The sequence below is a fragment of the Ranitomeya imitator genome, chromosome 5, assembly GCF_032444005.1.
Source record: "Ranitomeya imitator isolate aRanImi1 chromosome 5, aRanImi1.pri, whole genome shotgun sequence".
Taxonomy (NCBI): domain Eukaryota; kingdom Metazoa; phylum Chordata; class Amphibia; order Anura; family Dendrobatidae; genus Ranitomeya; species Ranitomeya imitator.
The window spans coordinates 196,032,345-196,060,210 of NC_091286.1; the positions used below are offsets into that span (position 1 = coordinate 196,032,345).

Below are 27,866 nucleotides of genomic sequence, written 5' to 3' on the forward strand. Positions count from 1 at the left end.
TTCAAAGACAAAAATATTTTTAATTGTCAGTCCTTAAAGGGAATTATACATGGTCACAGAGAATTGTAAGTTGCACAGGGGTGTCATCATTTAAAAAGGACTGTAGTATAAGGATTATATCCCCCCACACATTGAGAATGATTTCATAAATCACAATATACTGCATCAGGAATCTAATGTGTTTACAGACAACTGAAAATTGCTTAAAGAATAACTTTTACATTCTTTTCCACAAGTCATTAGTACACATGAAAATAAGAAACTTTGTAACATCTTCAAGAAACCCGCTTCTTTCTCTGCCACGACTGATATTTCATTATCACAATTCTCAATGCACGGGGGACATCTGGGTTCAGTGAAGACAGACTTTCCCATTACCAGGAAAACAGCTGGTGCTCCAAGGAGAACTTGCAGAAGAATGTCTAATTTCAGCAATAGAAAAATTTGTCTTCACTGAATACAGACTTTACTCACGACTCGAAAGTGAAAGCAAATTAATCCAATATATAAAAAAATGCTTACTTTCAAGTGTACTATTGATTTATGACAAAATAAAAATTAGTTACTCTTTAACCCTCTAAGGACCAGGGAATTTTTGGTTTTTAAGCTTTTGTCTTTTCCTGTCCCTTCACGAGCCATAACATTTATTTTTCTGTTGACAGCCATATGAGGGTTTTTTTGTAGTTTCGGATGTACTTTTGAATCGCATCATTCATTTTACCATATAACTGTACTGAAACATGGGCACAAATTCAAGTTGTACGAAAAAAAAATGCAATCTTTTGTTTCTACAGTGTTCATTGTGTGGTAAAAGTGGCCTGGAAAAAATGATTGTCCACCTCAGTCTCATTACGGCGATACCAAACATGCATTTTATTTTTCTATTTAAGCGATGAAAATGTTTTTCTGAACATTGCAAAATAACTTTTGCTTTGTCACCATTTTCCAAGACCTGTAATATTTGTATTTTTCTGTTACATTTTTAATGGAAAAAAGTGGAGGCGTGAAAACAACTTTTTAGGCTATGTGCACACGTCAGGATTCTTTGCAGAAATTTCCTGAACAAAATCGGACTTTTTCTGCAGGAAATACGCATGAATTTTTTTCGTAGATTTTTTGCGTTTTTTTCCCAGAGCTTTCCAATGCATTAAATAGTGGGAAATCCGCAAAATTAATGAAAATGCTGCGTTTTTTACCGCAATGCGTTTGTTTTTTTTTTTTGCGGAAAAAACGCAACATGTGCACAAAAATTGTGGATTGCATTCTATTAATAGGATGCCTTTTTTTGCGTTTTTATAGCGAAAAAAACGTGAAAAATCCAAAACGTGTGCAGACAGCCTTGATATATCTTACCAGAGAAGTCAACTTCTTTCTCAGAACTGATCTTTCATTCTCAATTTCCAGGTAAAATAAGTATTCAGTGAAGTCAGAATGTTACATTAGTGAGATAGGTGATGGCAGGTGCTACTGACAAGATTCTATGAAGACCGGAGGGGAGAGGACATTTGCCTTTAGCCCCACCTCACCTCCTTCTATCTACATAGGAGAATGCAGTTGCTACTGATAAGATTATATCCAAGTAATGTAAAAATCGTGTTCACTGAACGGATTTTATCCGCGAGTTAAGAATTTTGAGAATGGAAGATCAGATCAGGAGGAGATGAAAAGCACATTTCTCTGATACAATACATTACAAAATGTCATATTTTCATGTGTACTATAGATTTACAAAATTAAAATTATTTATGCTTTAAAAGGGAATCTGTCATTTTTTTACCTTTCTAAACTATGAATATGGGCATATAGGTTATAAAATACTGAAAAGAGCGACACCTGTATGCCTCATATCAGATGTCTTGTTCAGAAATCATCTGTTATCACTTTATATAAGTGACCTCTCCTCCAGGTTCTGGGGAAAGTTGTTGCCAAGAAGATAACTCTGCCTCCAGAGCATGTTTTACATGAAAGGAGAGTCACCTGTGTGAGGAGTAATGACAGCTCTCTGCTCTCCTGATCTCACTGCAGAGCTGTGTGAGAGTATACCTGACATCTGCAGGTTCCTCTCAGCTTCAGTTTCCAGATCACATTCGGACAAGGCTGTAATATTGTAACAATACAGCAGAGCTTGGAGAGAAACAACAATGTGACAAATTTCATTTCCCCTGTTCCATGCTAGTTACTTGTCTCACTCTGGTAACTTCCCCTTCATGTAAAATATTCTCTGGAGACGGAGTTATATTTTCAGGCAACATCCTCCCCAAATCCTGGAAGACATCACTTGCATAAAGAGATAAAAGAGGATTTAATAACAAGGCATCTGATATGCGGCATTACAGGTAGAACTTTTTTTCAGCAGTCTATAACCTGTAGGTCAAATGTGACGACATATCGCCTTTAAGTGCTGCTAGAGACTGACAGGCATTTAAACGGTTAACAGTTGCGACCAGAACTCAGCACCAGCCTCAGCTGTTCGAGACAGATGCTGGCTATCTGCCGCGTGTGGCGGGAGAGGAGCCGAATATGTGAGGACGGCAATACAACATCCTTTTGTGGGAAGAAGTTAACTTGCGTTTGAGTAGATGGGCATTACCTTCCAACTGAGTGCTTTGAAGTTATGATTGTTTTTTTGTTGGTCAATACTTAAAATAAATGTCGCACTCAAAATATTGCTTTGGTGAACAAGATTTTTTTTTTTTTTTAATAAACATCACCCAGTGGTTCAAATTACATCAATAAATTTTACAATTAAAAAAGCTTAATCTCAAAGAAAATGAGTAACCAGAGACAATTAACAATGTCATAAAATGTATTTGGCATTTTTAACAAGTGCATACAAATACAGCTAAAAGCATTTCTGTTTTCCAAGTGCTCTAAAAAGCATCTCAAGTCACAGCCTACACTGAACAGTAACTGTCACTGGATAGGAACAAATACTTGCAAAGAACAATAACAAAGAATACCTTTCTGATCAGTACATACCTTTGTTTTCAAAAATAGAAACACAATGTATTCAAAAATTAAAAATTATACAGCCATGTTTATGCAGTCTACATTTATCCTGTGTGTGTATATATATTATATATATTTTTTTCCAACGTATCACACACACACACGCATCCCCACTGTAAGAAGTTTAGTAAGAGATTATGGTGGCTACAAAGCAAAAAAAAAAAAAAAAAGTTAAAAAAGTCAAGAGTCTCTCTCTTTCTTCACTTTTACATCCCCAGCAAGAATTGTTGCAATTTCCCCCTGCATGAAGGCCCATGGTACATTTGATCCCACCAGGGGACATTTTTCTCCACTAGGGCAATAAACTTCTCCAGATGAACCTTGCTGCTTAATACTTTGCCTTGAACATGGGAAACAAAATTTGTGAGTAGGTACTGAAGGGCATTGTACAAAGTGGGTGTCCTCCAAACGCTCATGACAAAGAGTGCAGCACAATGGTATACTGTTTGGTATGGAAGAATCAGGAATGCTTGGGGGGTGCACCTGTTCCATTCCTGCATGGGATGAAGTTCCTCCACTAGAAAGTTGGCTTGGCACATCCCTTGAAGCCATTCTTCTTTGGTTCATAGAGGAAGGGGATGGTGGACTGTTACTGTTTCGCCTTGTTGTAGAGTGAACTTGGTTAGCATCCTTTGAAGCATGATTGCCACCAGCATTATCTGCCACCAATATTAAAGCAGCCATTGGTGACTGGCCATTTTGTGCAGCTTCTGGTGGTGTGGTACGGTTGGAATGAGGAGAGACAGTAGATGGAGGAGAAATGAAAGAAGTACTAGTCATTGGAGAAATTTTAAGACCATCAGGAGCTGGCAGCCATGACTGTCCATCACCATTTATCTTAACAGAACCACCTTCCCCTTCTGGCTCTGGAGAAGGCTTTCTCTTCCGTGCTGAACGAGCACCTAAAATAAACACAAAAATAAAATGTTTTAGTGCATAAAAAACATAGAAAGCATGTATAGACTATTGCGGTCCACATAAAATTGGTTCTCTACTACAATCGTATTGATGACCTATTCTTAGGATGGCCATGTGAAGAGAAAAGTCCCAGGGAGCCAATATATGATGCAACTGGAAGTCATGTTGGTAAGGGTTTTTACGCCAGCCACTAGAGTTCTGAATGTCTGGTGCAGATTCCTCAAACTAGTAGTGGGTCACTGACCATGCACATTACATCATTAAAGGTAACTGGATATATGTCAACAAACACTACTAAAGAGAATCTGTCAGCAGGTTATTGCTATGTAATCTGAAGACAGCAGGGGATAAGAGGCCGAGACACAGAATTCAGGGATATGTCACTTGCCAAAGTGCTGTTTACTAATTGAAGGATTATCACTAAAAGATTATTCAGGCCACGCCCCCGTGATAAGCAGCTCACTGTCTATGGACTTTGTACACAGCCTGGTGTGGTCGGGGATAGCTTTCTCAGCTTTGCTTCACTCTAAATCTAAACGCTCTGAATGGGCTGCACCCGGTAATCTAAGTGACACGTTGTTGGATTCAGCTTTTTTTTTGCCTGCATTATGCTGTTCTCAGATGAGGTAGCAAAAAGATTCCCTTTGAAATGCACATATAGGTTTAATCTACAGGTAAAAAAAAAAAAAAAAAAAAAAAAAAACACACAACACAAACAAAAAAACCTAAAACTTTAAAATTATGTCAGGCTGCCTTACTGAAGGGCTACCGGATGAAAATGAGCTTCTAACCTCCCAGGAGCCACTCAGTTATAGGGGAGTGATTACAGCCTGGTACAATGGTGTACTTATCACCAAAATGAGCCATTGGGCAGATAACTAGCATTTTGCACCACTTCATGCAATAACTAATCCTCATTAATCCCTCCTCTTTCCAGTCCTCTTAAGGCCCCATCACACATAGCGACGCTGCAGCGATACCGACAACGATCCGGATCGCTGCAGCGTCGCTGTTTGGTCGCTGGAGAGCTGTCACACAGACAGCTCTCCAGCGACCAACGATCCCGAGGTCCCCGGTAACCAGGGTAAACATCGGGTAACTAAGCGCATGGCCACGCTTAGTAACCCGATGTTTACCCTGGTTACCATCGTTAAAGTAAAAAAAAAAAAAAAAAAACGCTACATACTTACCTATCGCTGTCTGTCCCCGGCGCTCTGCTTCTCTGGTCTGGCTGTGAGCACAGCGGCCGGAAAGCAGAGCGGTGACGTCACCGCTCTGCTTTCCGGCTGACCGGCGCTCACAGCCAGACCAGAGAAGCAGAGCGCCGAGGACAGACAGCGGTAGGTAAGTATGTAGCGTTTGTTTTTTTACTTTTAGGATGGTAACCAGGGTAAACATCGGGTTACTAAGCGCGGCCCTGCGCTTAGTTACCCGATGTTTACCCTGGTTACCAGCGAAGACATCGCTGAATCGGCGTCACACATGCCGATTCAGCGATGTCAGCGGGACCTCAACGATCAAAAAATGGCCCAGGCCATTCCGACACGACCAGCGATCTCACAGCAGGGGCCTGATCGCTGGTACGTGTCACACATAGCGAGATCGCTACTGAGATCGCTGTTGCGTCACAAAACTTGTGACTCAGCAGCGATCTCGCTAGCGATCTCGCTAGCGATCTCGCTAGCGATCTCGCTATGTGTGACGGGGCCTTTAAGTCACAAACCAAATCAATCTGATCAACACATTATCACACTTCCTCTCTATGCAGATTTGGCTTGGCTCAGCATGCATATGTTCTCAATGAGAAGATGTACCGTATAGCTGCCTTCCAACACCTCTGGAAGCAACTTCTTCCAAAGAATTAGATATGACCAATTCCAACATGCCCATCTTTCAGTCCTGTCAACAAACCTGAGCAGGGAGCAGCCAAGGATATCTTACAAAAAAAAAAAAAAAAAAGAGTACTAAATGAGAGCATGATGTAGGCAGAAAGACCCTGATTCCAGCTCAGTATCACAACAGTTGTGAGTTTTTATATTTTTTAGCAATACAGCAGAAGTGAGAAAGCTGACCCCGCCCACAACAAGCTCTGTATGTACATTGTCTATAGACAAAGCGCTGCTTATCACAGGAGGGGGTGGAGTTGGACGAGTGGCAGCTAGTCACAGCAATGATAATATCCTAGTGATAAAACCTTCATTGTAAATAAACAGCACACAGCCTGATAAAACAATCAACAATGTGTCACTTAACCCCCATCATGTGGTTCTCAATTACATAGCAAAAACCTGCTGACAGATTCCCTTTAAAGTCAACACTTCCTTGATAACATGGTTTAATCTGGGAAAACCAGTTGAAAAGAAACTAACGAAGAATTTATTCAGAACCTGACAACCAGTAACAAACTGAAACAGCAGTTCGAAGTTTTGCCAATAGGTTGCCAAAATCAAAAGTGGACGTTAACATGAGGGGAAATAAATGTCTTAGTAATAAAGTAGGGTATGTAAATTTTCATCTTGACAAGCGTACATTTAGTACTCGGAAAAGCTGGCTATGCTTTAAATTCTACACTGCGTCAATGAGTCAAGGCTTGAAGTAATATGCACGATTGCAGCAAAAACTGCAATTTTAGCGCAACTTATAGTAAAGGTCTCACACCAAACGGTTTGCCCTATGAAAAATAAATAACCCCTTCCCTTCCTGCAGCAAGCTTTCCGACACATCACAGCTAAAGAGCATGCGACCTTGGCAGTCGTGCCACCACCACCTCCTCAGGCGTTTGTAGTGGCGGAAAGCCAATGCAGGAACAAAGGAACAATAGAACAACTGATTAAAAAAAAATTCAAGAAGGAAAACCCTTCACCTGCAACACATTCGATAGACAGTCCTTCTTAAAGCAGAAGGAACTTACATGACAATTCCACATACTACAATGGAACAAATCCATTTACTGGGACACAAACCGTTCTGCTTTAACATTGTTACACAAAACCCAGAATATAAAAGCGATTGGGTTGTCAAATAAAGACCTACTGTTAAGATCTAAGTTGTTTATTTTTAATTGAAAGATTCTTGAAATCCTGTAGTTCTCACTGACCAATGAACCCCAGAATATGCTGACAACCCCTGTTTTGTAGAAGTCTATTTTCAGCCGTCATTATCACAAGCAACCAAGATAGGCAACCTAGAAACACACTTGTCCATGGGGTGAGAGGCGACCGTCACATTTCACAGTGCAGCCTAGAGGTTTCCATGGTCCACATCTCCGCCGTTTAGATCAGCTAAGGAAACATGGCCACCTCTAACTGCATAGATAGAGATGGCAGGAAACCCATGGGATTTGGAAAAGAATGACTTTCAATCACAGAAATTTCACAGCTCCCTTGAATGGGCTTATGATTAGGCTATCACTCATGCTCCTCACCCTTTTGCGAGATCACCACTGCCAGCACAACTAAGACATGGCATCAACACATACCAAAAGGCAGCAAAGAAATAAGGATACATGCAAAACTTATTGCAGCCCAATGTGAACTACAACATTGACTTTCTACCCGACAAAGATCTGGAAGAGTAGTCTGTAAGGCCATGTTCACACAGTGCGTTTTTTACTGCGGAACCGCAGCGGTTTTGCCGCTGCGGTTCCGCAGCTGTTTTCCATGCAGGGTACATAACAATGTAACCCTATGGAAAACAGTCACTGCTGTGCACATGATCCGTAATTTCGTTTAAAAAGCCGCGCAGAATAGCTGCGGCAAAAAAGAAGGAGCATGTCACTTCTTTTTCCTGAACCGCAGCGGTTCTGCACCCATAGACCTCCATTGTGAGGTCAAAATCGCAGTAAAACCCGCAGATCAAAAATATATCTGCGGGTTTTACTGCGATTTGATGTGCAGAACCGCTGCAGCAGGAAGTGCGGGGGAGCGGGCGGAAGTGCGTGGGCGGAGTGTGGCTGCCCCCCCGTGCTCCGATCCCGCCCTCCCGTGCTCCGATGCCCCCCCCCCCCGTGCTCCGATGCCCCCCCCCCCGTGCTCCGATGCCCCCCCCCCCCCCCCCCGTGCTCCGATGCCCCCCCCCCCCCCCCCCCGTGCCCTAATCTCCCCCCCTTATACTTACCCGGCGTCCCGGTGTCCGTCCGGCCGTCTTCTCCCTGGGCGCCGCCATCTTGCAAAATGGCAGGCGCATGCGCAGTGCGCCCGCCGAATCTGCCGGCCGGCAGATTCGCTCCAAAGTGCATTTTGATCACTGAGATATAACCTATCTCAGTGATCAAAATAAAAAAATAGTAAATGACACTTTGTCACCCCCATTGGTAGGGACAATAAAAAAATTAAGATTTTTTTTTTTTCACTAAGGTTAGAATAGGGGTAGGATTAGGGGTAGGGTTAGGGGTAGGGTTAGGGTTAGGGGTAGGGTTAGGGGTAGGGTTAGGGGTAGGGTATTTTCAGCCATTTTAGCCCTAAAAAGCTTCCTAGGAAACACACAGTCTCTGCATAGAAAACTGCATAAAAAAAGGATAAAAAAACGCATCAAAAAAGGACAAAAAAAGGACCAAAAAAAGGACCTGCGTTTTCTGCCAAGAGCTGCAGTTTTTTAAAAAAAACTGTCCTGAAAAAAAAAGGATGGAAATCCTGAACGTGTGAACATACCCTAAGCGTCAAGTTTAAAGTAAAACAAATGAAAATTTAAAAAATAAATAAATAAATAAAAAAGTTTACATACCCCAGCAGAATTTTTGCTTTCTTGGCCTTTTTTTCAGAGAATATGAATGATAACACCAAAACTTTTTCTCCACGCATGGTTAGTGGTCGGATGAAGCCATTTATTGTCATACTGTACTTTCTCTTTTTAAAACATAATGACAACCCAAAACATCCAAATGATCCTGATCAAAAGTTCACATACCCCATTTCTTAATACCATGTTTTGCTCCCTCCAACATCAATGACAGCTTGAAGTCTTTTGTGGTAGTTGTGGATGAGGCTCTTTATTTTCTCAGATGGTAAAGCTGCCCACTCTTCTTGGCAAAAAAAAAAAAAAACACCAATTCCTGTAAATTCCTGGGCTGTCTATTATGAACTGGTCGCTTGAGATCTCCCCAGAGTGACTCAATTATATTGAAGTCAGGAGACAGATGGCCACTCTAAAGGTACCGTCACACTAGATGATATCGCTAGCGATCCGTGACGTTGCAGCGTCCTCGCTAGCGATATCGTCCAGTGTGACAGGCAGCAGTGATCAGGCCCCTGCTGTGCTGTCGCTGGTCGGGGAAGAAAGTCCAGAACTTTATTTGGTCGCTGGACTCCCCGCAGACATCGCTGAATAGGCGTGTGTGACACCGATTCAGCGATGTCTTCACTGGTAACCAGGGTAAACATCAGGTAACTAAGCGCAGGGCCGCGCTTAGTAACCCGATGTTTACCCTGGTTACCATCCTAAAAGTAAAAAAAAAACAAACACTACATACTTACCTACAGCCGTCTGTCCTCCAGCGCTGTGCTCTGCACTCCTCCTGTACTGGCTGTGAGCGTCGGTCAGCCGGAAAGCAGAGCGGTGACGTCACCGCTCTGCTTTCCGGCCGCTGTGCTCACACAGACAGTACAGGAGGAGTGCAGAGCACAGCGCTGGAGGACAGACGGCTGTAGGTAAGTATGTAGTGTTTGTTTTTTTTACTTTTAGGATGGTAACCAGGGTAAACATCGGGTTACTAAGCGCGGCCCTGCGCTTAGTTACCCGATGTTTACCCTGGTTACCGGCATCGTTGGTCGCTGGAGAGCAGTCTGTGTGACAGCTCTCCAGCGACCAAACAGCGACGCTGCAGCGATCCGGATCGTTGTCGGTATCGCTGCAGCGTCGCTAAGTGTGACGGTACCTTAAAACCTTCACTTTGTTCTGCTGTAGCCAATGACAGGTCGACTTGGCCTTGTGTTTTGGATCGTTGTCATGCTGGAACGTCCAAGTACGTCCTATGCGCAGCTTCCCGGCTGATGATTGCAAATTTGCCTCCAGTATTTGCTGATAACGTGCTGCATTCATCTTTCCTTCAACTTTGACCAAGTTTCCTGTACCTTTGTAGCTCAAACATCCCCAAAACATCAGCGATCCACCTCTGTGCTTTACAGTATGAATGGTGTTCCTTTCATCATAGGCCTAGTTGACCTCTCTCCAAAGTTTAATTTTGGTCTCATCACTCCAAATTACCTTGTTCCAGAAGTTTTGAGGCTTGTCTCTTTGCAGTTTTGCGCATTATAGGGGAGATACTTTGTGGCATTTGCACAGTAATGGCTTTCTTCTGGAGACTCGACCATGCGCCCATTTTTCTTCAAGTGCCTCCTTATATGCATCTTGAAACAGCCACAACGCTAGTTTTCAGAGAGTCCTGTATTTCAGCTGATGTTATTTGTGTGTTTTTCTTTGCATTCCAAACAAATTTTCCTTACATTTAGTAGCCATTCAAACCAACTTCTGTGCATGTTATTAGGCCAAAATCACCAGGGTATGTGAACTTTTGATCAGGGTCATTTGGATGTTTTGGGTTGTCATTAGAATTTAAAAAGAAAACAGTAGTTTTGGCTTCACCCAACCACTAACCAGGAGTGGAGAAAAAGTTTTGGTGTTATTATTCATATTAGCTGAAAAAAGGCCAAGAAAGTAAAAATTCAGCCAGGGTATGTAAACTTTTGAGAACAACTATATGCACGCAGATCAGTGGGGAGCCTTCAGTTCTAAAGACAGTAGAAAAGTGTGCGGCTCAGGGCACAGCAGCACTTACAGAGCAGAGTATGGATATAATAGAAAGTCGTAAGTTTCTAACGTATTTATATTCACTCCCGCACTTTTAAGCTGCCTTTTGAGCAATCGGAGGCAGTCTAGCGAGACCCCCGTAAGCTGCGGTAAGCGCTATAGCTATTCGGATAAGGAGTTATCTGAAACTATTCGCTCATCCCTAATAACAATCTTCTGGCTCAGGATAGGACTCTCCGGCTTCACTTGACCCCACATCCACAGAGCAGCTCTTCCTCATTTGTTCTGCTGATGGGTGTCAATGCCAATATCATGCCCATTGACAGCCGACACCCCACAGTTAGGCAGAGGGGAAGCGACTGTCAATCAACATGGTATCAGCAGTGATGTCCTGTCGACAGTACAGCAAAGAACTTCTGCGCAATATCACTGGAAGGAGGAAAATCGCAGCTGGAGTAATCCATCACTGCTTTGCGCAGACAGAGCTATTCATGCAGCAGGTAGTTTACAACTACTATCGGGTATCATCTTAGCCCCATATAAGTCCTGGATCATTTCCAAGCAAGAGTTTCTCAAGTCTTAATAGCAAACAATCCTTTTGTATACTGCTAAAACATTCTAAAACTATTATTGCCAAAATTTGCAAGGGTCCAACCACTGGAATCCCTTACCGATTTTGTCAATGGGACTGACGAGTGCAGCACTGAGTTTTTTCCGGCAGCACCATACAGAATGCAGCGATGGTGGGGGATGCACACAGCTACGCCATTCTGATGGGGATAAAAGCACCTGTTCTGGCTCAGTATTCAGACCATCAATCTAAGTTAACACCTATCCTAAGGATATCTGGTGATAAAATAGTTGTCCAATGAAATGTATTTAAAAACACCACTCCAGCAGCTTCTTTTTTTTTCTTCTTTGTTTCACCACTGTAGTAATGTCACCAATGTAAGTTCCCTGCCCTTAGTCTTAGATTCACTAGCCACGGTCTTCTGCTGTTCTCGGTGTCACTCTAGTCCTCTCCTGCCGGGTGGCTCCAGTGTTTGCTGGGTGGGCCGCAGGTCACTTCCCAATGCAAGTCTTTGGGAGTCAGACCAAAGCCAGAAGGAGGTTCTCATAGACTTACACAGAGCTTGTGACAGTTAGCTATGCCAGCCGATCAGTAGGGAGCTGCGGTCACAAGTTGGTGAACCTGGACCAGAGCAGCACCGGGAAGAGACGACGGCAGCTGGTCAATATACTACTACAGGGAAGGAAACATGGATTAGTGATTTAAACACCCTTTAATCTAGACTTTTTTGGGGGCACAAAGCTCATGCTATTGCACCACAGAAGCCCCCCTTAAAAGGAGTTTTCCCACTTTGCTAAAAAGCAAGCAGGGAAATGTTTTACCTAAGAAAAAGAGCCAGCTGTGATCCTGTGCTGTCCTGTCTGTATACTATTTCTTCTCCCTAAGCCCACGTGCTGTGGTATGATCAGACCATGTTCCTGCACGGTTAGACACCGCCCTTACACAGTACACAGCAGGGGCACAGCTATAAGATTATCTCAGCACAGGAACACATCTAATTGCAGAACTTATTATTCCAAGATCTATGGATTAAAATCAACTTTTGTCTGTGGGAAATCGAATTTAAGGAATTACATTATTGGACATAAAATCGCAACCGACTTGAAAACTTTATCAGGTAAGGTCTTAAAAACACCTTAAAATAAGGTCGGCCAAAAGCAACTGTTCTCAACTTCCCCATACAGATGGACGCTCATCAGAGCGAAAAAGTGGAGAAAAATGTACCAAGCGCTTCGTGAAGATTATCTCCAGCGTGAACAAAAGGATCAGATGTTGAAGTTCAACAAACTCAGTGGTGTCAGGGGGAGGACTGGCCACTACAGACAGACAATCTAACATATGCCGTAAGTTGGGGAAAGGGCAATATGCTCACTCACTGCGCTTTAACTAGCATTAAAGGGAACCTGTCACCCCGTATTTTAAAGATGAGATAAAAATGGCATTAACAAGGGCCAGAGCTGAGCTTTACAGTACTGTCTTCTGTGTGTTTATATTCCGCACCTATCTTGCCGAAATACCTTTTGAAAGTCGGCGTTTGGTGCTGTCACTCAGTCAGGTCTGGTCAGATGGGCGTTGATAAGTTGCGGTTCCTCCCCCACCTCTTGCGTTTCCCTGCGAATGTTATTCCCGCCGTCAACGTTGTGCTTAGCGCCTGCGCACTAACGTATAATTTGGCGCCTGCGTATTATGGTTTTCCCAACTGTGGGCAGATCATAATGGACATTACTGCGCACGCGCGTGTCGGCACTTTTACCTGTGTGCCCCGGAAGTGGTCATATGCGCATACTGTATAGCTGGATGCCGGTAACAGTTTCTCAGCCCCACCTGCGATCGTAAGTTTTACCGGCATCCAGCTATACATTAAATGCGCATATAACCACTTCCAGGGCACACAGGTAAAAGTGCCGACAAGCGCCTGCGCAGTGATGTAACGTACGCTATGCCCACAGTTGGGCACAGCATAATGCGCAGGCGCAAGAGGCTCATTTAATGCGCAACTGCGAAAAAAGTGCGCAATCTGTGTGATTCACAGAGCGCATTTAAGTCATACACGCCGAGGAGCAGGGGGGAGGAACCGCAACTTATCAACGCCCATCTGACCAGACCTGACTGAGTGACAGCACCAAACGCCGACTTTCAAAAGGTATTTCGGCAAGATAGGTGCGGAATATAAACACACAGAAGACAGTACTGTAAAGCTCAGCTCTGGCCCTTGTTAATGCCATTTTTATCTCATCTTTAAAATACGGGGTGACAGGTTCCCTTTAAGAGAAAATTTACAGATTGCATTTCAAAACAAAGCAAACATTTGAAGGGAAAGATCTTCACAACTTCTTTATTGTTTCAGTGCATGAAAAATTAAGCTACTTTACAAATATTCATAAAAGGCTATAGTTGTGTATGCAGCTCCCATTCAGATCAACAAGACAGTGATAGGCTGCAGAGAAATAAATGTACGTTCCTGCAGTCATTCGGACGGAGCACCGCCCTGTTCCCCTTTCGGCCTCATTTAGTAAGCAACTAAACGTGTCTGTAAAGTAAGGGATGCTGACAGTATAAAATAGAGACCCTTTCTGAATGACCCAGCTGTGGTGCGATGCCAGTACTGGCACGGAACGCGGCCTACCGCATAATCGCTGCGTCATGAGTGTTTTCAATCAATAGAATAGGTGGTCAACATGAGAGCAATTCACCGATCAGCTGAAACGCGACCCGGCAGTGGCCAGAACGAGGATGTGTGGGGCAGAACACCTCAGCTTCATACATTGCTTAGTGGTCACTACAGAGAACGCCAGATTATCTCCCATTCACTTAAATGGGAGCTGAACTGAACTACACCGACCCAGGGTTGCAACTATTGCCGGAGCAATTTTCAATGGAGGTTCTGGGTGTTGGACCCCAATTAATCTCATCCTGATAACCTATCCTAAAGGTACCTTCACACTGAACGATATCGCTAGCGATCCGTGACGTTGCAGCGTCCTGGCTAGCGATATCGTTCAGTTTGACAGGCAGCAGCGATCAGGATCCTGCTGTGCCATCGTTGGTCGGCGCAGAAAGTCCAGAACTTTATTTCGTCGCTGGACCTCCCGCAGACATCGCTGAATCGGCGTGTGTGACGCCGATTCAGCGATGTCTTTACTGGTAACCAGGGTAAACATCGGGTTACTAAGCGCAGGGCCGCGCTTAGTAACCCGATGTTTACCCTGGTTACCAGTGTAAATGTAAAAAAAACCAAACACTACATACTTACATTCTGGTGTCTGTCCTCTCCGGCGCTCTGCTTCTCTGCACTGTGTAAGCGCAGCGGCTGGAAAGCAGAGCACAGCGGTGACGTCACCGCTGTGTTCTGCTTTCCGGCCGGCGCTTAGTGCAGAGAAGCAGAGCGCCGGAGAGGACAGACACAGGAATGTAAGTATGTAGTGTTTTTTTTTTTTACGTTTATGCTGGTAACCAGGGTAAACATCGGGTAACTAAGCGCGGCCCCGCGCTTAGTAACCTGATGTTTTCCCTGGTTTCCAGGGGACTTCGGCATCGTTGGTCGCTGGAGAGCTGTCTGTGTGACAGCTCTCCAGCGACCACACAGCGACGCTGCAGCTATCGGGATTGTTGTCTAGATCGCTGCAGCGTCGCTATATGTGACGGTACCTTAAGAGAAGGCCATCAATGTGTTACGACAAATGCAATTAGTCCAGCCATTCTGGGTAAAACCTCTAAAGCACTTTATTTTAGAAGCTTTTGTAAAAATACAGAAAACAATCCATATACAAATGGGTGCAGATAGAAGTCACTGCATTAACCAACATGTTTCGGACACATACTTGTCCTTAATAATGGCACATCAGTATGTGAGATCTCGGACAACCTCTTCAATTCTAAGGTCATGCTTACACAATGCGATCACACTGCCATTTCTCTAACAGCACTGAAAACAAACTCAGCAGTTTTGCAAAAGCATGGCAAACAAGAGATGCAGCACAATTACACAATGTTGACATGGCCTGCCACAGGCCCCAAATCTGCAAACTGAGCTCTGGTAACAAAACATTGTGTGTCAGCTGAATATACCTGTAAAGCCTTAGGGTATGTGCACATGTTCAGGTTTTTTCGCATTTTTTCGCGATAAAAACTCATTAAAAACGCATACATTATGCATTCTATCATTTAGAATGCATTCTGCAATTTTTGTGCACATGATGCGTTTTTTTTTCCGTGAAAAAAAACGCATCACGGTAAAAAAAAAAAGCAGCATGTTTATTAATTTGCGTTTTTCCCGCGATTTTATACATTTGGAAAAAATGCAAGAAAAAAACGCATCAAAACCATGCAAAAAACGCATCAAATCCGTGAAAAAAAAAAAAAAACGCATGCGGATTTCTGGCAGAAATGTCAGGTTTTTGTCAGGAAAATTTCTGCCAGAAATCCTGACGTGTGCACATAGCCTTAGGGGGAACCTGTCAGCAGGATTGTGACCAGTAACCTACAGACAGTGTCAGGTCGGCGCCGTTAAACTTATTACAATGATGCCTAATGATGAAATCCGTCTTGTGGTGGTTGTTTAATCTTATCTTCAGTTTTGAGTTAATGATATGCTTGTGCCCCAGGCGGCCTGGAGGGGATTCTTTATGTGGTGCTCTGCTTAGGTGTTCATTTGTATGGCGCAGGCACCAGCAGAAAGGGAGAATATATATTTATGTAAACTAGGGGGCAGGTCAGTGAGGGATCAGAGACCATCAGCAGTCTTCATTATGAATACCTGAGCAGAGCACCACATGAAGACCCCCACAGGCCGCCCCGAAGCGTGAGCATATCATTAACTGAAAAATACAAATAAATATTAAATAACAACGCCAAGATGGATTTCATCAACCAATGTTTTAATCAGTATAATTGAGCTGATGCTGTCTGTAGGTTACTGTGCACAATCCTGCTGACAGGTTCCCTTTAATGGAAGAGAAGAATAACTGCTTCAAGCAGCCACCAGAGACAGGGCTATGAAGACGGCCAAGAGTATCTGTGCTGTGTTGAGCCCCAACACTAGTTGTCAAGACCAAAAAGCAGTTAGTCACGTCTCTATTCTCTTGTGGAGCAGGGCAACATTTTTAATCGCAGCAGCTAAAGATGAGCGAGTGTACTCGTTGCTCGGGTGGTCTCCGAGTATTTGTTAGTGTTCGGAGATTTCTTTTTCATCACGACAGCTGAACGATTTACAGCTAGTAGCCAGCCTGAGTACATGTAGGGGTTGCCTGGTTGCTAGGGAATCCCCACATGTAATCAAGCTGGCTAGTAGCTGTAAATCATGCAGCTGAGGTGATGAAAACTTAATCTCTGAGCAGTCAAATACTCGGAGACCACCCGCACCCGAGTGCTCATCTCTAGCGGCAGCCAGTGTAATTGGGCCTTAACCCCTTCCTGACATTGCACAGACTGACCCACACAAAGTTAAGTCTCGCTCTTTTATAAACGCTGAAGGACTGTAAAAAAAAAAACAAACAAAAACCAGACAACATGAGGTATCATGTCTGTAAATACCATAGAGGGGAACAAAAACACGAGAAAACAAAATAAGCCCTCATAAGGCCAGGTTGATGGAGGGAAAAAAAGTGTTATAGCTACTGGATGAAGGAGAGAAACACAAAAGCTCAAAACCGAAAAAACAACATGTCTGGAAGGTGGTAAAATGATCACCAATTGTCTTATCAATGACCAATGATCATAAATAAATACTATGAGTTTATTAAGAGGGGTTTGAGCTAGATAGACATAAGACAGTATGCTGCTCTTGAAAATTATGGTGTTGACTAACCAATGTTATTACTCTGGCAATGAGAGAGGAGAAAGTTGCCCTAACAAAAGGATCACAGAGTGCCTACAAAGTCCCCATAGATCCATGATAGGAAAGGAAACCTATGAATGTGACCATCATCCAAGTCTATGCACCAATCATCAACACAACAGAAATCAATATTGAAGACTTCTACGTCAAGTTTAAAGCACAATCAACAGAACCCCAAGATTGGAGATCACCTACATTAAAGGCGACTTCAAAGCTAAAGTTGGGGACCAAAAGCATGGAGTGGTCGGCAGACACATCCGAGGGAAGAGTAATGAACTTGTGGACTGCATTGTACTATTCTGTCCTGAAAAACTTACAATCGCCAATACCTTCACCCAGTCAAAGAGGCATCTCTACACATGGACATCACCAAAAAGGCAGCATCGCAATCAACTACTACCTCTGCCAGCAAAAATGGAATTCTCTCTGCAAAAACATTACTAGGTGCACAATGAATCTAATCACCAACTCTTCATAGCCAAAATCAGAGTTGGACAATGGGAGATTAGCATGCAGCAGTCTGATGTCAGCAAGATCTTCCCACAGTATGCAGTTGAAGTAATATGTCCAACCTGCTCATGCAAGCATCAGTAAAAATTGTTTTTGAAGGTTTAACTACCCAAGGGACCCCACCTGCAAGGTGATTCGGCTCTAACCACCAGGACAGGGACTCGATTACATTTAATGGAAGGTATAGACAGCTACCTAAACGGCCTTGTAATTTCTCTTCTTCCTGTAATATTGTATACTGCAACCGTCTAGTATGGAGTTGAGCCCATGGAACCGCCGGAATGCATGATGTGAAGGAACTCAGAAGGGACATGCCTTCTCTGAGGGAGATTACAGGGTTATTAATTACTGATTGTACCTTATTTTTTATTGTTAACTGTTTGGATTCTGGAAGGAAACACCTCTGACTTTCAGAGTCTAAGATAAGACCCAAGAATGTTTGATGGGTTGTTGGAGACAAGCTGGATTTTTCCCAGTTAATCAACCATCCCATTTCCTGTAGGGGTGAAATATTAAACAGGCGCTGTTGACATTGTGAAGGGGAATTTCCCACCACTAGAAGGTCATCTAAGTATGGAACCATGAGGGTATCTTTTAATCTCAAGTATGACATTACTTCTGACATTAATTTGGTAAAGACTCTGGGAGCTATTGACAGCCAAAGGGCATTGCTGTATACTGAAAATGACGTATTTGCCCCTTCATCATGATTGCCACACACAGATACTGCTGATGTTTGATATAAATTGGTAGATGGTAATACGCATCTTTTAGGTCGAGGACTGCCATGAAGCACCCGGGAAACAGAAGTTTTACAGTGGATCTGATAGACTATCTTGAAGGTTTGGTTTTCAAAAAAGATAATTCAATTTTTTAAGATTTATTATAGTTCTATATGACCCATCTGGTTTTGGAACCAAAAATAAAGGGGAGTAAAATTCCTTTCCCCTCTGATGAAATGGGACTTCTACTAATACTCTTTTGGATAGGACATTTATTATTTCCTGCTCCAAAAAGTGTTGTTGAGATTGAGACTTTAAAGAAGTCAACAGGAATGAGTCCGGAGGGACTTGGGCAAATTTTAATTTTAGGATTGAAGTTATGAGGCTAATTGCCCAAGAGTTGGAGGTTACTATAGACCATTGTGTGGAGAAAAAAAAGACGATCTACCACCCACTGGTAAATCTGTCCTAAAGTGGTTTGTCTTCTATTTTAAATGGGCGTTTTCCGAAAAAAGAACCTTTTTGTTTGGTATCTTTATTGGCCCAGCGGTCCTGGTTTCTAAAATCCTTTCTCTTATTAAAGACGGGCTTCTGGAATGCTCTCCTATAAGATGGAAAATGATTAGGGAACCCCTTTTTTCCTCTCACCCGCTTTGGTCAGGATTTCATCTAGTTTTGTACCAAACAGGTACTCACCCTGGCATGGAAGACCACATAGCTTTGATTTTGTTTGGGCGTCTCCTTTCCAACTCTTTAGCCAAAGGGCTCGACGTGCCGCGTTGGTTAGGCCCGCTGATTTGGCTGCTAACCGAATAGAGTCAGCAGATGAATCTGCCAGAAATGCTGTAGCGCCTCTGATCAGGGGTAAAGAAGAGACTAACTTATCTCTGGAGAGGCCGCCTTTTAGACCTTCTAGGTCGTTAAGCCAGACTAGCATGGACCTTGCTGTACATGTAGCTGATATAGCCGGTTTAAATGCCCCTGTACATGATTCCCGTGCCCTTTTTAACAGAGGTGGCTTTGCGATCCAGTGGGTCTTGTAGGGAACCAGAATCCTCTACTGGAAGTAAGGATTTTCTGGACGTGGACGCTACTGCCGCGTCTACTTTCGGGGCTTTAGCCCAAGTAGACATGTCCTCGTCCTTAAAGGGATAACGTCTCTTCGATGATGAAGACAACCCTTTTGCCCTTGGCTCTCCCATTCTTTTTTAACTAAATTTATGATTGCTGTTATTACTGGAAAAGTTGGTCTTTTCCTTTCTGACAATCTTGCGAACATTATATCCTGTGGTGTTTTGGGGTCTTTGGCGTCCTTAATACCCATGGTGTCACAGACAGACTTAACAAGATTATCAATGCTTTCTGTTGGAAAGCAGGTATCTTGTTCACCTTCCGAGGAAATACATTCCTGGGAAATATCCGTATCGCTATCTTCATTATCAGTAGAACAGTCTGATTTTGGTGAATTATACTTCCTGCTTTTACCTTCAGGAATACTCTCTGAACTACGTAAGGCCCGCAATTTGTCCCTGATCATTTGTCTGATGTCATCTGATCTTACTGAGGATTCCTCAGGTAAGGTGGTTTCAATACAAGTGTAACACATTCTCTTTGTATGACTATCCGGGAGGGGCTAGGAACATAAAGCATATTGTTTGTGTTTTGATTTTTCGGTTCTTTTTGCCTAGGGTGCATAGAAAACAAGAGGGAGCAACAATCAGCTTAATAGGGTGGGATACACACTCACCCCAGTGAAGCTATCGATCAAGGTACCGGCTGGAGAGGAGATGGAGGCACAGGCTGAGATGTGGATTTGGCGGATCTTTTCTTAGTGCTTCCCTGTTGTACCCTGAAGTCTTCGTCACTTCCGGGTCGCGGCCATCTTGCGTGCACCTGGGCATTGCCTGCTTGCCGGCACCATCTCTCTCCTTCACTCACCCCGGAAGCTTTTGTTTCACTTCCGGGGGAACAGACATCGGGCTCCACGCCCGCGGAGGGCACCGTCGCGCTTACCTGGGTGCGTTTAGCCCTCCGCAGGCCAGCTGAAGCGTCCTCCTCCGTGAGCCAGGCGACTCCCCATCCTGGCCTCATGGTGCCTGCCAGCAGCGGGGGGAGCTGAACCAGGAACCCTGCCGTCCTCTAAGGTAAACGGTTTACCAGGCCAGGTATCCTCTTCTCCACGAATTCCCTTAGGAACATGAAACCAACTGTGGGAGCGAGGGGGACCGTCCCTTTTAATCTCTCCATAGGGTTTCCTAGGGGCGGATCCCCTCACTCAAGTGGGTGCTGTCGTGGTGAAGAGAAAAGTGGCGGTTTCATAGTAGATATGAAACGTTTATTAGCACTGGGGCATGCGGCCATAGTGAGCGTGGACCAAATATGGAAGTGCAAGGATGTCTCAGGCTTCAAACAAGACTGATCACTGCAATTGCAGCATGGTTGGGAGACAGACACTCATGAAAACTGACAGAAGGAAAGTTGTTGCATTTGAACAGAGAGCTAATAGACTTATGAATCCTATGGACAGCCAGGATCACCAGAAAAGATGTTCTTGAATACGAAACTAGAGTTGTCAATGAAAGGCAAAGTCACCAGGCAGAAACTTACTTATTTTGAACATGTGAATAAACATTCCCTAGAAAATAGATGCTACTCCGAAGGGTCAATGATCAAAGGAAATGTTAGACTGAAGGCTCGGCCTCGGTGGCTGGATACAATCGAGAGTGACAAGGAAATGAACATCAGACAATTGAAAAAAAAAAAAAAAAAACCCAAGGAAAAAGTAAAGTATGGAGGGAACTGGCCTACAAAAAATCCAACGGTCAGACATGACATTGAAACAAAATACAATTATTTAAGAAACTGTGGATGGTGGCTGTAAACACGCCTGGCAATGAGTAACAGCTGGCTGGTGCACTGCCGAGCTGGCCATCAGATGTTGGCAATGCCACTTTACAGCTTTCACTTCCAGCGCCTAATTGCTCCGTGCACACTTGCATGACAAAGTCAGCGGCTCCTAGGAGAAATAATAAAGTTCATTTTCCCCCAGGTGCAGCACTTTCACAACACTATTAATCTACAGATATATATCAGATGATTAATTGCATTATTGGGTCTGAGAGGTTTCTTCAACTTCCCAATAAATTGAATAGAAAATGAAAATGTCATAATATACCTCAAAATGACTGCAACAAGAGGTGCAATGTGCCCTGCTTTATAAAATCAATACCGTGCACTATTCTGTCGATTGGAATATAAAATTGTTACAACTTTGTTTTTGTAAAAAAAAAAAAAAAAAAAAAAAAAAAGTCATAGCCATAATCCTGTCACCCTGCATAAATGTCACGTCAATTGCTGACTAGACTAGTCCATCATACTTCCCAATGCATGCAATGTTAATATGTAGCAGCTAGAATAGTAAATATACACTGCGTGCACAATTATTAGACTAGTATGTCCACCATATCGTTTTTAGGCACATTTTCCAATTCAAAGATGAATGAACTTGAATGCTTATTGGATGAAGTAGCTCAGGTGATGTGTATGTGTAATGAGGGTGAGGCTTAACGATACAACACACTTTTTTCAATGGGTGCAGAATTATTGGTTGCTTCTTTCAGGCAAAATGGGCAAAAAAAAACAAACAAACAACTGACTCTGAAAAAGTCAAATTACTACAAGTCTGACAGAGGGATAGAGCACTCCTGAAATCGCTAAGATATTGGAGCGTCACCATAGAACAATCAAAAAGTGTTGTTGAACGTAGTCATCAGGGTCACACAAAAGCCATTGTCCTCCAGTGCTGTCACATTCCAGAGCTACAACCCCCTGAAGTGCCCAGACATGGCTGAGGTAAGGAGGGCGGAAAGATGTCCAACTTTCATCTTCTTAGGCTACTTTCACACTAGCGTTTTCTGCAATCCGTCACAATGCGTCGTTTTGCAGAAAAAACGCATCCTGCAAAAGTACTTGCAGGATACGTTTTTTCCCCATAGACTTATATTGACGACGCATTTGCGACGGATTGCCACACGTCGTATCCGTCGAGCGACGGATGTGTCGTGCTTCTGCGGACCGTTGGGAGCAAAAAAACACTACATGTAACGTTTTTTGCTCCTGACGGACCGCTTTTTCCGACCGCGCATGCGCGGCCGGAACTCAGCCCCCACCTTTCAATGGGGCAGCGGATGCACTGGAGACATGCATCCGCTGCCTCCATTGTGCAATGTGCTAAACGCTAGCGTCGGAATCTCTCCCCGACGCATTGCGACAGGGAGATTCCGACGCTAGTGTGAAAGAAGCCTAAGACGTTGTGAATAAAACATGGCTAAGGATCCCCAAATCATTGCACGCTGGTTTACCACACATTTTAGTGTCCAACTTTTTGGGAATTGGGGTTGTACTAAAGCTATTTCCACACCATGGGTCTGAAGACTGTCACTGGCTGCTCTGTGTCTCCCTTTACCCCTAGGCTGCACAACCACAGGGGCCTATACAAGACAGGACCATACTACATGGACATCCAGTTTCCATGCCTGCCCTGCCATCAGGTCCAAGCTCCCTGAGAAGACAACACATCTTTAAAGCTACAGATGGAAACAGGACATTGCTACCAGAACCAATGCAAATATTACCGGGGCTATTATACGCAGAAACTAGAGAATTTAAGACATTTATTGTTAAGTAGAAAGTCTGTTTTGAAATAACGAGGGGTTACCAAACACTGGGATAAACGCATTGCCCCTCATTGTAGGGAGCCGTTACCTTGTGCCACCAGCAATGTGTACATTAGAAAACGGAGATGGGGGATTCCAGTCTGCGTAACCCCTGTCCGTAACGGCTGGAGGCTGCTCAGGAAGAATCAGAAGTTTAATAAAATATTTATGATGTGCACAGGTAATAAGCTATTTGATAGCAAGTGCCCTCCATGTAGCAGACATATCTCCATGTGCCTTCGTGCACACTTAGAAGCAGGAGCTCGGCGACAGGACGTGTCCAATGCTTACACGCAGCGCAGTCATTACAAGACTGAAAGCACCGGTGGCCATACACGCCCAGGTTTCATCACTAGTGTAGCGTCATCCTACGTAGCAACATCTATGGCCGCCTTCTGCAGCTAGACTGATGACACACCAGCCACACATTTCACAACCCGTGCGGTTTACAGAAACTCCGCTACCTTAGGGCAAGGCTTGAATCAGGTTTATTCCAACTTAGACCCGAAAGAGGAAAAATACAAATCCATACATGTCAAGGCAACACCATGGGCCGAGGATGAAGCAATCATTCTAGAAGACATAGAATCCTCACCATGGATTATGCAATGTGCTCCTTTTATTCTAAAAGCCAAGGTGCTGCTAGCACAGATTTCCGATAAACCATAATGCCACGCACGTTTCTGCCCCTACCAGTGCCCACAACTGCAGCTGGGCAAATATCACAGGAGAAAGGCAGCACCTTACATGGCGGAGCACACAGCTCACACCTGCAGAAGGCAGATGATCATGGAAATTCCCTCACCCGCAGGGACACAGTGCAGCCGCACACCCACGGCAGGAACACGCAGCGCAGCCGCACACACGGCAGGAACACGCAGCGCAGCCGCACACCCACGGCAGGAACACGCAGCGCAGCCGCACACCCACGGCAGGAACACGCAGCACAGCCGCACACCCACGGCAGGAACACGCAGCACAGCCGCACACCCACGGCAGGAACACGCAGCGCAGCCACACACACGGCAGGAACACGCAGCGCAGCCGCACACCCACGGCAGGAACACGCAGCGCAGCCGCACACCCACGGCAGGAACACGCAGCGCAGTCACACACACACGGCAGGAACACGCAGCGCAGCCACACACCCACGGCAGGAACACGCAGCACAGCCACACACCCACGGCAGGAACACGCAGCGCAGCCACACACCCACGGCAGGAACACGCAGCGCAGCCACACACACACGGCAGGAACACACAGCACAGCCACACACCCACGGCAGGAACACGCAGCGCAGCCACACACCCACGGCAGGAACACGCAGCGCAGCCACACACCCACGGCAGGAACACGCAGCGCAGCCACACACACACGGCAGGAACACGCAGCGCAGCCACACACACACGGCAGGAACACGCAGCGCAGCCACACACACACGGCAGGAACACACAGCGCAGCCACACACCCACGGCAGGAACACGCAGCGCAGCCACACACCCACGGCAGGAACACACAGCGCAGCCACACACCCACGGCAGGAACACGCAGCGCAGCCACACACCCACGGCAGGAACACGCAGCGCAGCCACACACACGGCAGGAACACGCAGCGCAGCCACACACACGGCAGGAACACGCAGCGCAGCCACACACACACGGCAGGAACACGCAGCGCAGCCACACACACACGGCAGGAATACGCAGCGCAGCCACACACACGGCAGGAACACGCAGCGCAGCCACACACCCACGGCAGGAACACGCAGCGCAGCCACACACACACGGCAGGAACACGCAGCGCAGCCACACACACACGGCAGGAACACGCAGCACAGCCACACACACACGGCAGGAACACGCAGCACAGCCACACATGGCAGGAACACGCAACACAGCCGCACACACACGGCAGGACCACGCAGCGCAGCCACACACACACGGCAGGAACACGCAGCGCAGCCACACACACACGGCAGGAACACGCAGCGCAGCCACACACACACGGCAGGAACACGCAGCGCAGCCACACACACACGGCAGGAATACGCAGCGCAGCCACACACCCACGGCAGGAACACGCAGCGCAGCCACACACCCACGGCAGGAACACGCAGCGCAGCCACACACCCACGGCAGGAACACACAGCGCAGCCACACACCCACGGCAGGAACACGCAGCGCAGCCACACACCCACGGCAGGAACACGCAGCGCAGCCACACACACGGCAGGAACACGCAGCGCAGCCACACACACGGCAGGAACACGCAGCGCAGCCACACACACACGGCAGGAACACGCAGCGCAGCCACACACACACGGCAGGAATACGCAGCGCAGCCACACACACGGCAGGAACACGCAGCGCAGCCACACACCCACGGCAGGAACACGCAGCGCAGCCACACACACACGGCAGGAACACGCAGCGCAGCCACACACACACGGCAGGAACACGCAGCACAGCCACACACACACGGCAGGAACACGCAGCACAGCCACACATGGCAGGAACACGCAACACAGCCACACACACACGGCAGGACCACGCAGCGCAGCCACACACACACGGCAGGAACACGCAGCGCAGCCACACACACACGGCAGGAACACGCAGCGCAGCCACACACACACGGCAGGAACATGCAGCGCAGCCACACACACACACGGCAGGTCCACGCAACACAGCCACACGCCCCCCCCCCAGGCAGGTCCACGCAGCACACACCCTATGTACTACCTTAGGAAAGGATCATCGCCAGGCCTGACGCTCTGCACCATGTCCACACCCCATCACAAAAGTGAAAGCAGTCGTGCCGTGACAGGCTCAGAACCACAGGCCCTGCCCACTCCACAATTGGCAGCCATGCAGAGCCCTGCACTGGGTGCTGGCAGGTACGGGGCAGGAGGCCCCAGCACTGGCAGCCATGACAGCGGCCCCGGCCTCCCACCCTAGCTCCCGGGGGTTACGCAGACGGTGAAGCGGCTCATACCAGATTTCGAAGCCGGGTTGCTGGCATCAAAGCCCAGCCCCCTCCCTGCGGCCGACTCCTTCTTGAATTTGCCTTCGTAGGGCGAGTGATTGTGCTGCAGGGCCATCAGCGTGTCCCGCACCGTCCGGGGCTTGCTGAGCCACTCCTCCGGCCGGCCCTTGTGGCTGTCCCCCAGCTCGGAGTAGCTGTCCGCCCGGTGCTTGTCCTTGGCCTCGTGCTCGCTGCTGGACACCGAGCCCGGCCGCTTGCTGCCCATCTCCGCAGAGGTGGTGGCGGCGGCTACCAGCGAGATGCCCAGAGGCGGCGCCCGGCCGTTCATCAGGGCCCCCAGCGAGGCGGGCACGGCGCTAGTCCTGCGCAGGTTCGGGCTCTGCCGGTTCAGTTCGGGCGGCTCGTCGGGCTTGGGAAAACCGTTGGGGAGAAGAATGCCGTTGACCTGCCGGCCGTAATCCGAGGCCAGACGGGGCGGCGGGTAGCGGTCCAGGCACTGCGGGGGAGGGGGCTGCTGCGAGCTCCTCGGGACGCCCTCAGGGGCCCCCACCGGGTGCCCGATCTGCGCCAGCTCCTTGGCGGTAAGCTGCGGCTTCACCGACGATGACGTGGAGGAGGCGGACGGGGTCGGCGGCCCCGGGGACCTGCCGTCCTGGAAGCCGTGCGCCCGCTTCAGGTGTCGGGCCGTCTCGATAACGAACTCGATGCGATCGGCGCCCTCGTAGTTGACACAGCCCCGGCACACGGGCTCCGTGAAGTCCCAGATCATGGCCCATGGCATGCGCGGCAGGTCACACAGGTAGCACGACTGTCTCCGGGAGGCGGCCACCGTGGCGGATGACATAGCAGTAAAGAGCGAGGCGAGGGAAGCGCGGACGGGAGTCAGCCCCGGGGAGCTGGGCGGCGGCGCCCTCCGCTGTGGCGAGCTACACACATGCACATACGCCCAGGATCCCGGGAGCAGGCGGAGGAATCCTTCTCTGGGCAGCGCTCCGGCTCTCGCCTTCCTCAGCTGCACCGCTGCTGCTGGGAGGGAGGAGGGCGAGGAAGGGGGAAGGGAAGGAGGCTGCTGATTGGCTGCGGCCTCAGTCACCAGAGGAGCCCCCCCCTCTAGACAGCCAAAAGCTCACAACAACTCCAGCTTTAACCCCTTGCTGTGCCAGCCGGGATAGTCCTGCCTGAACACGGATGTGCGCGGAGCCGCGCCGTCTGTAGTATCCCGCCGCCAGTTACTTTCCGCCGCTTTTCCCGTACGACGGCTTCCCGCCTCTCGCCACAGGCTCCCTGGCAAAGCCGGTGACGTCACGGCCGAGCCAACCGTTGTGATTCCAAGTTCTCTATTTACTTGATTCTTCGACAGTCCCCGTCCAGCCGCCACCGCCTCCTCTGTGCGCAGGCGCAGTAACTGCCGCTCGGCGAGCACGCCCACGCTTTCTCCCCCTCATTCTTTGAACTGCTGCCAAGACAACAAACAAGAGCCGCTGCTGACTGACTCAGTTACTATGGCCTCTGGCGGGGGGAGGGGGCCGTGTGATGCAAGCACATTTTCTCTTTCGTGTAATTAGGGACGGCTAGGTGACCTTACCCTGTCTGGGGGTGCAGCCGCCATGTTACATACGTGTCACTCCAGTCCCCCATCTGTGTGGGCACTGCCACAAGCATGTGAAGGTTAGGGTGGGTCACTGTGAATGGAAACTAGAGGCGGTTAATAATTAGTGCAAAGCATGGCGGAAGGCCAAGTCCTTCCAGAAATATCTCTCCTGCCACAGCCGGCCGCCCTCTCCCACAGGACGTTACTTGCCCCTATTTCACGCTGCTTGTACTGGTTGGAAAATGTCCTCGTGTTATTATCCCC

The 27,866-nt window shown here is 46.8% G+C and overlaps 1 protein-coding gene across 1 annotated transcript; it reads right to left on the reverse strand.

Moving 5' to 3' along the window:
- On the reverse strand, positions 1 to 27,409 carry IRF2BP2 (interferon regulatory factor 2 binding protein 2). Its single transcript, XM_069769481.1, has 2 exons — positions 26,021 to 27,409; positions 1 to 3,911 (listed from the first exon to the last, which is right to left on the reverse strand). Exons 1-2 carry the CDS (start codon positions 26,853 to 26,855, stop codon positions 3,190 to 3,192), a joined length of 1,557 nt encoding a protein of 518 aa, XP_069625582.1. The 5' UTR covers positions 26,856 to 27,409; the 3' UTR covers positions 1 to 3,189.
- Positions 27,410 to 27,866: the final 457 nt, after the last annotated feature.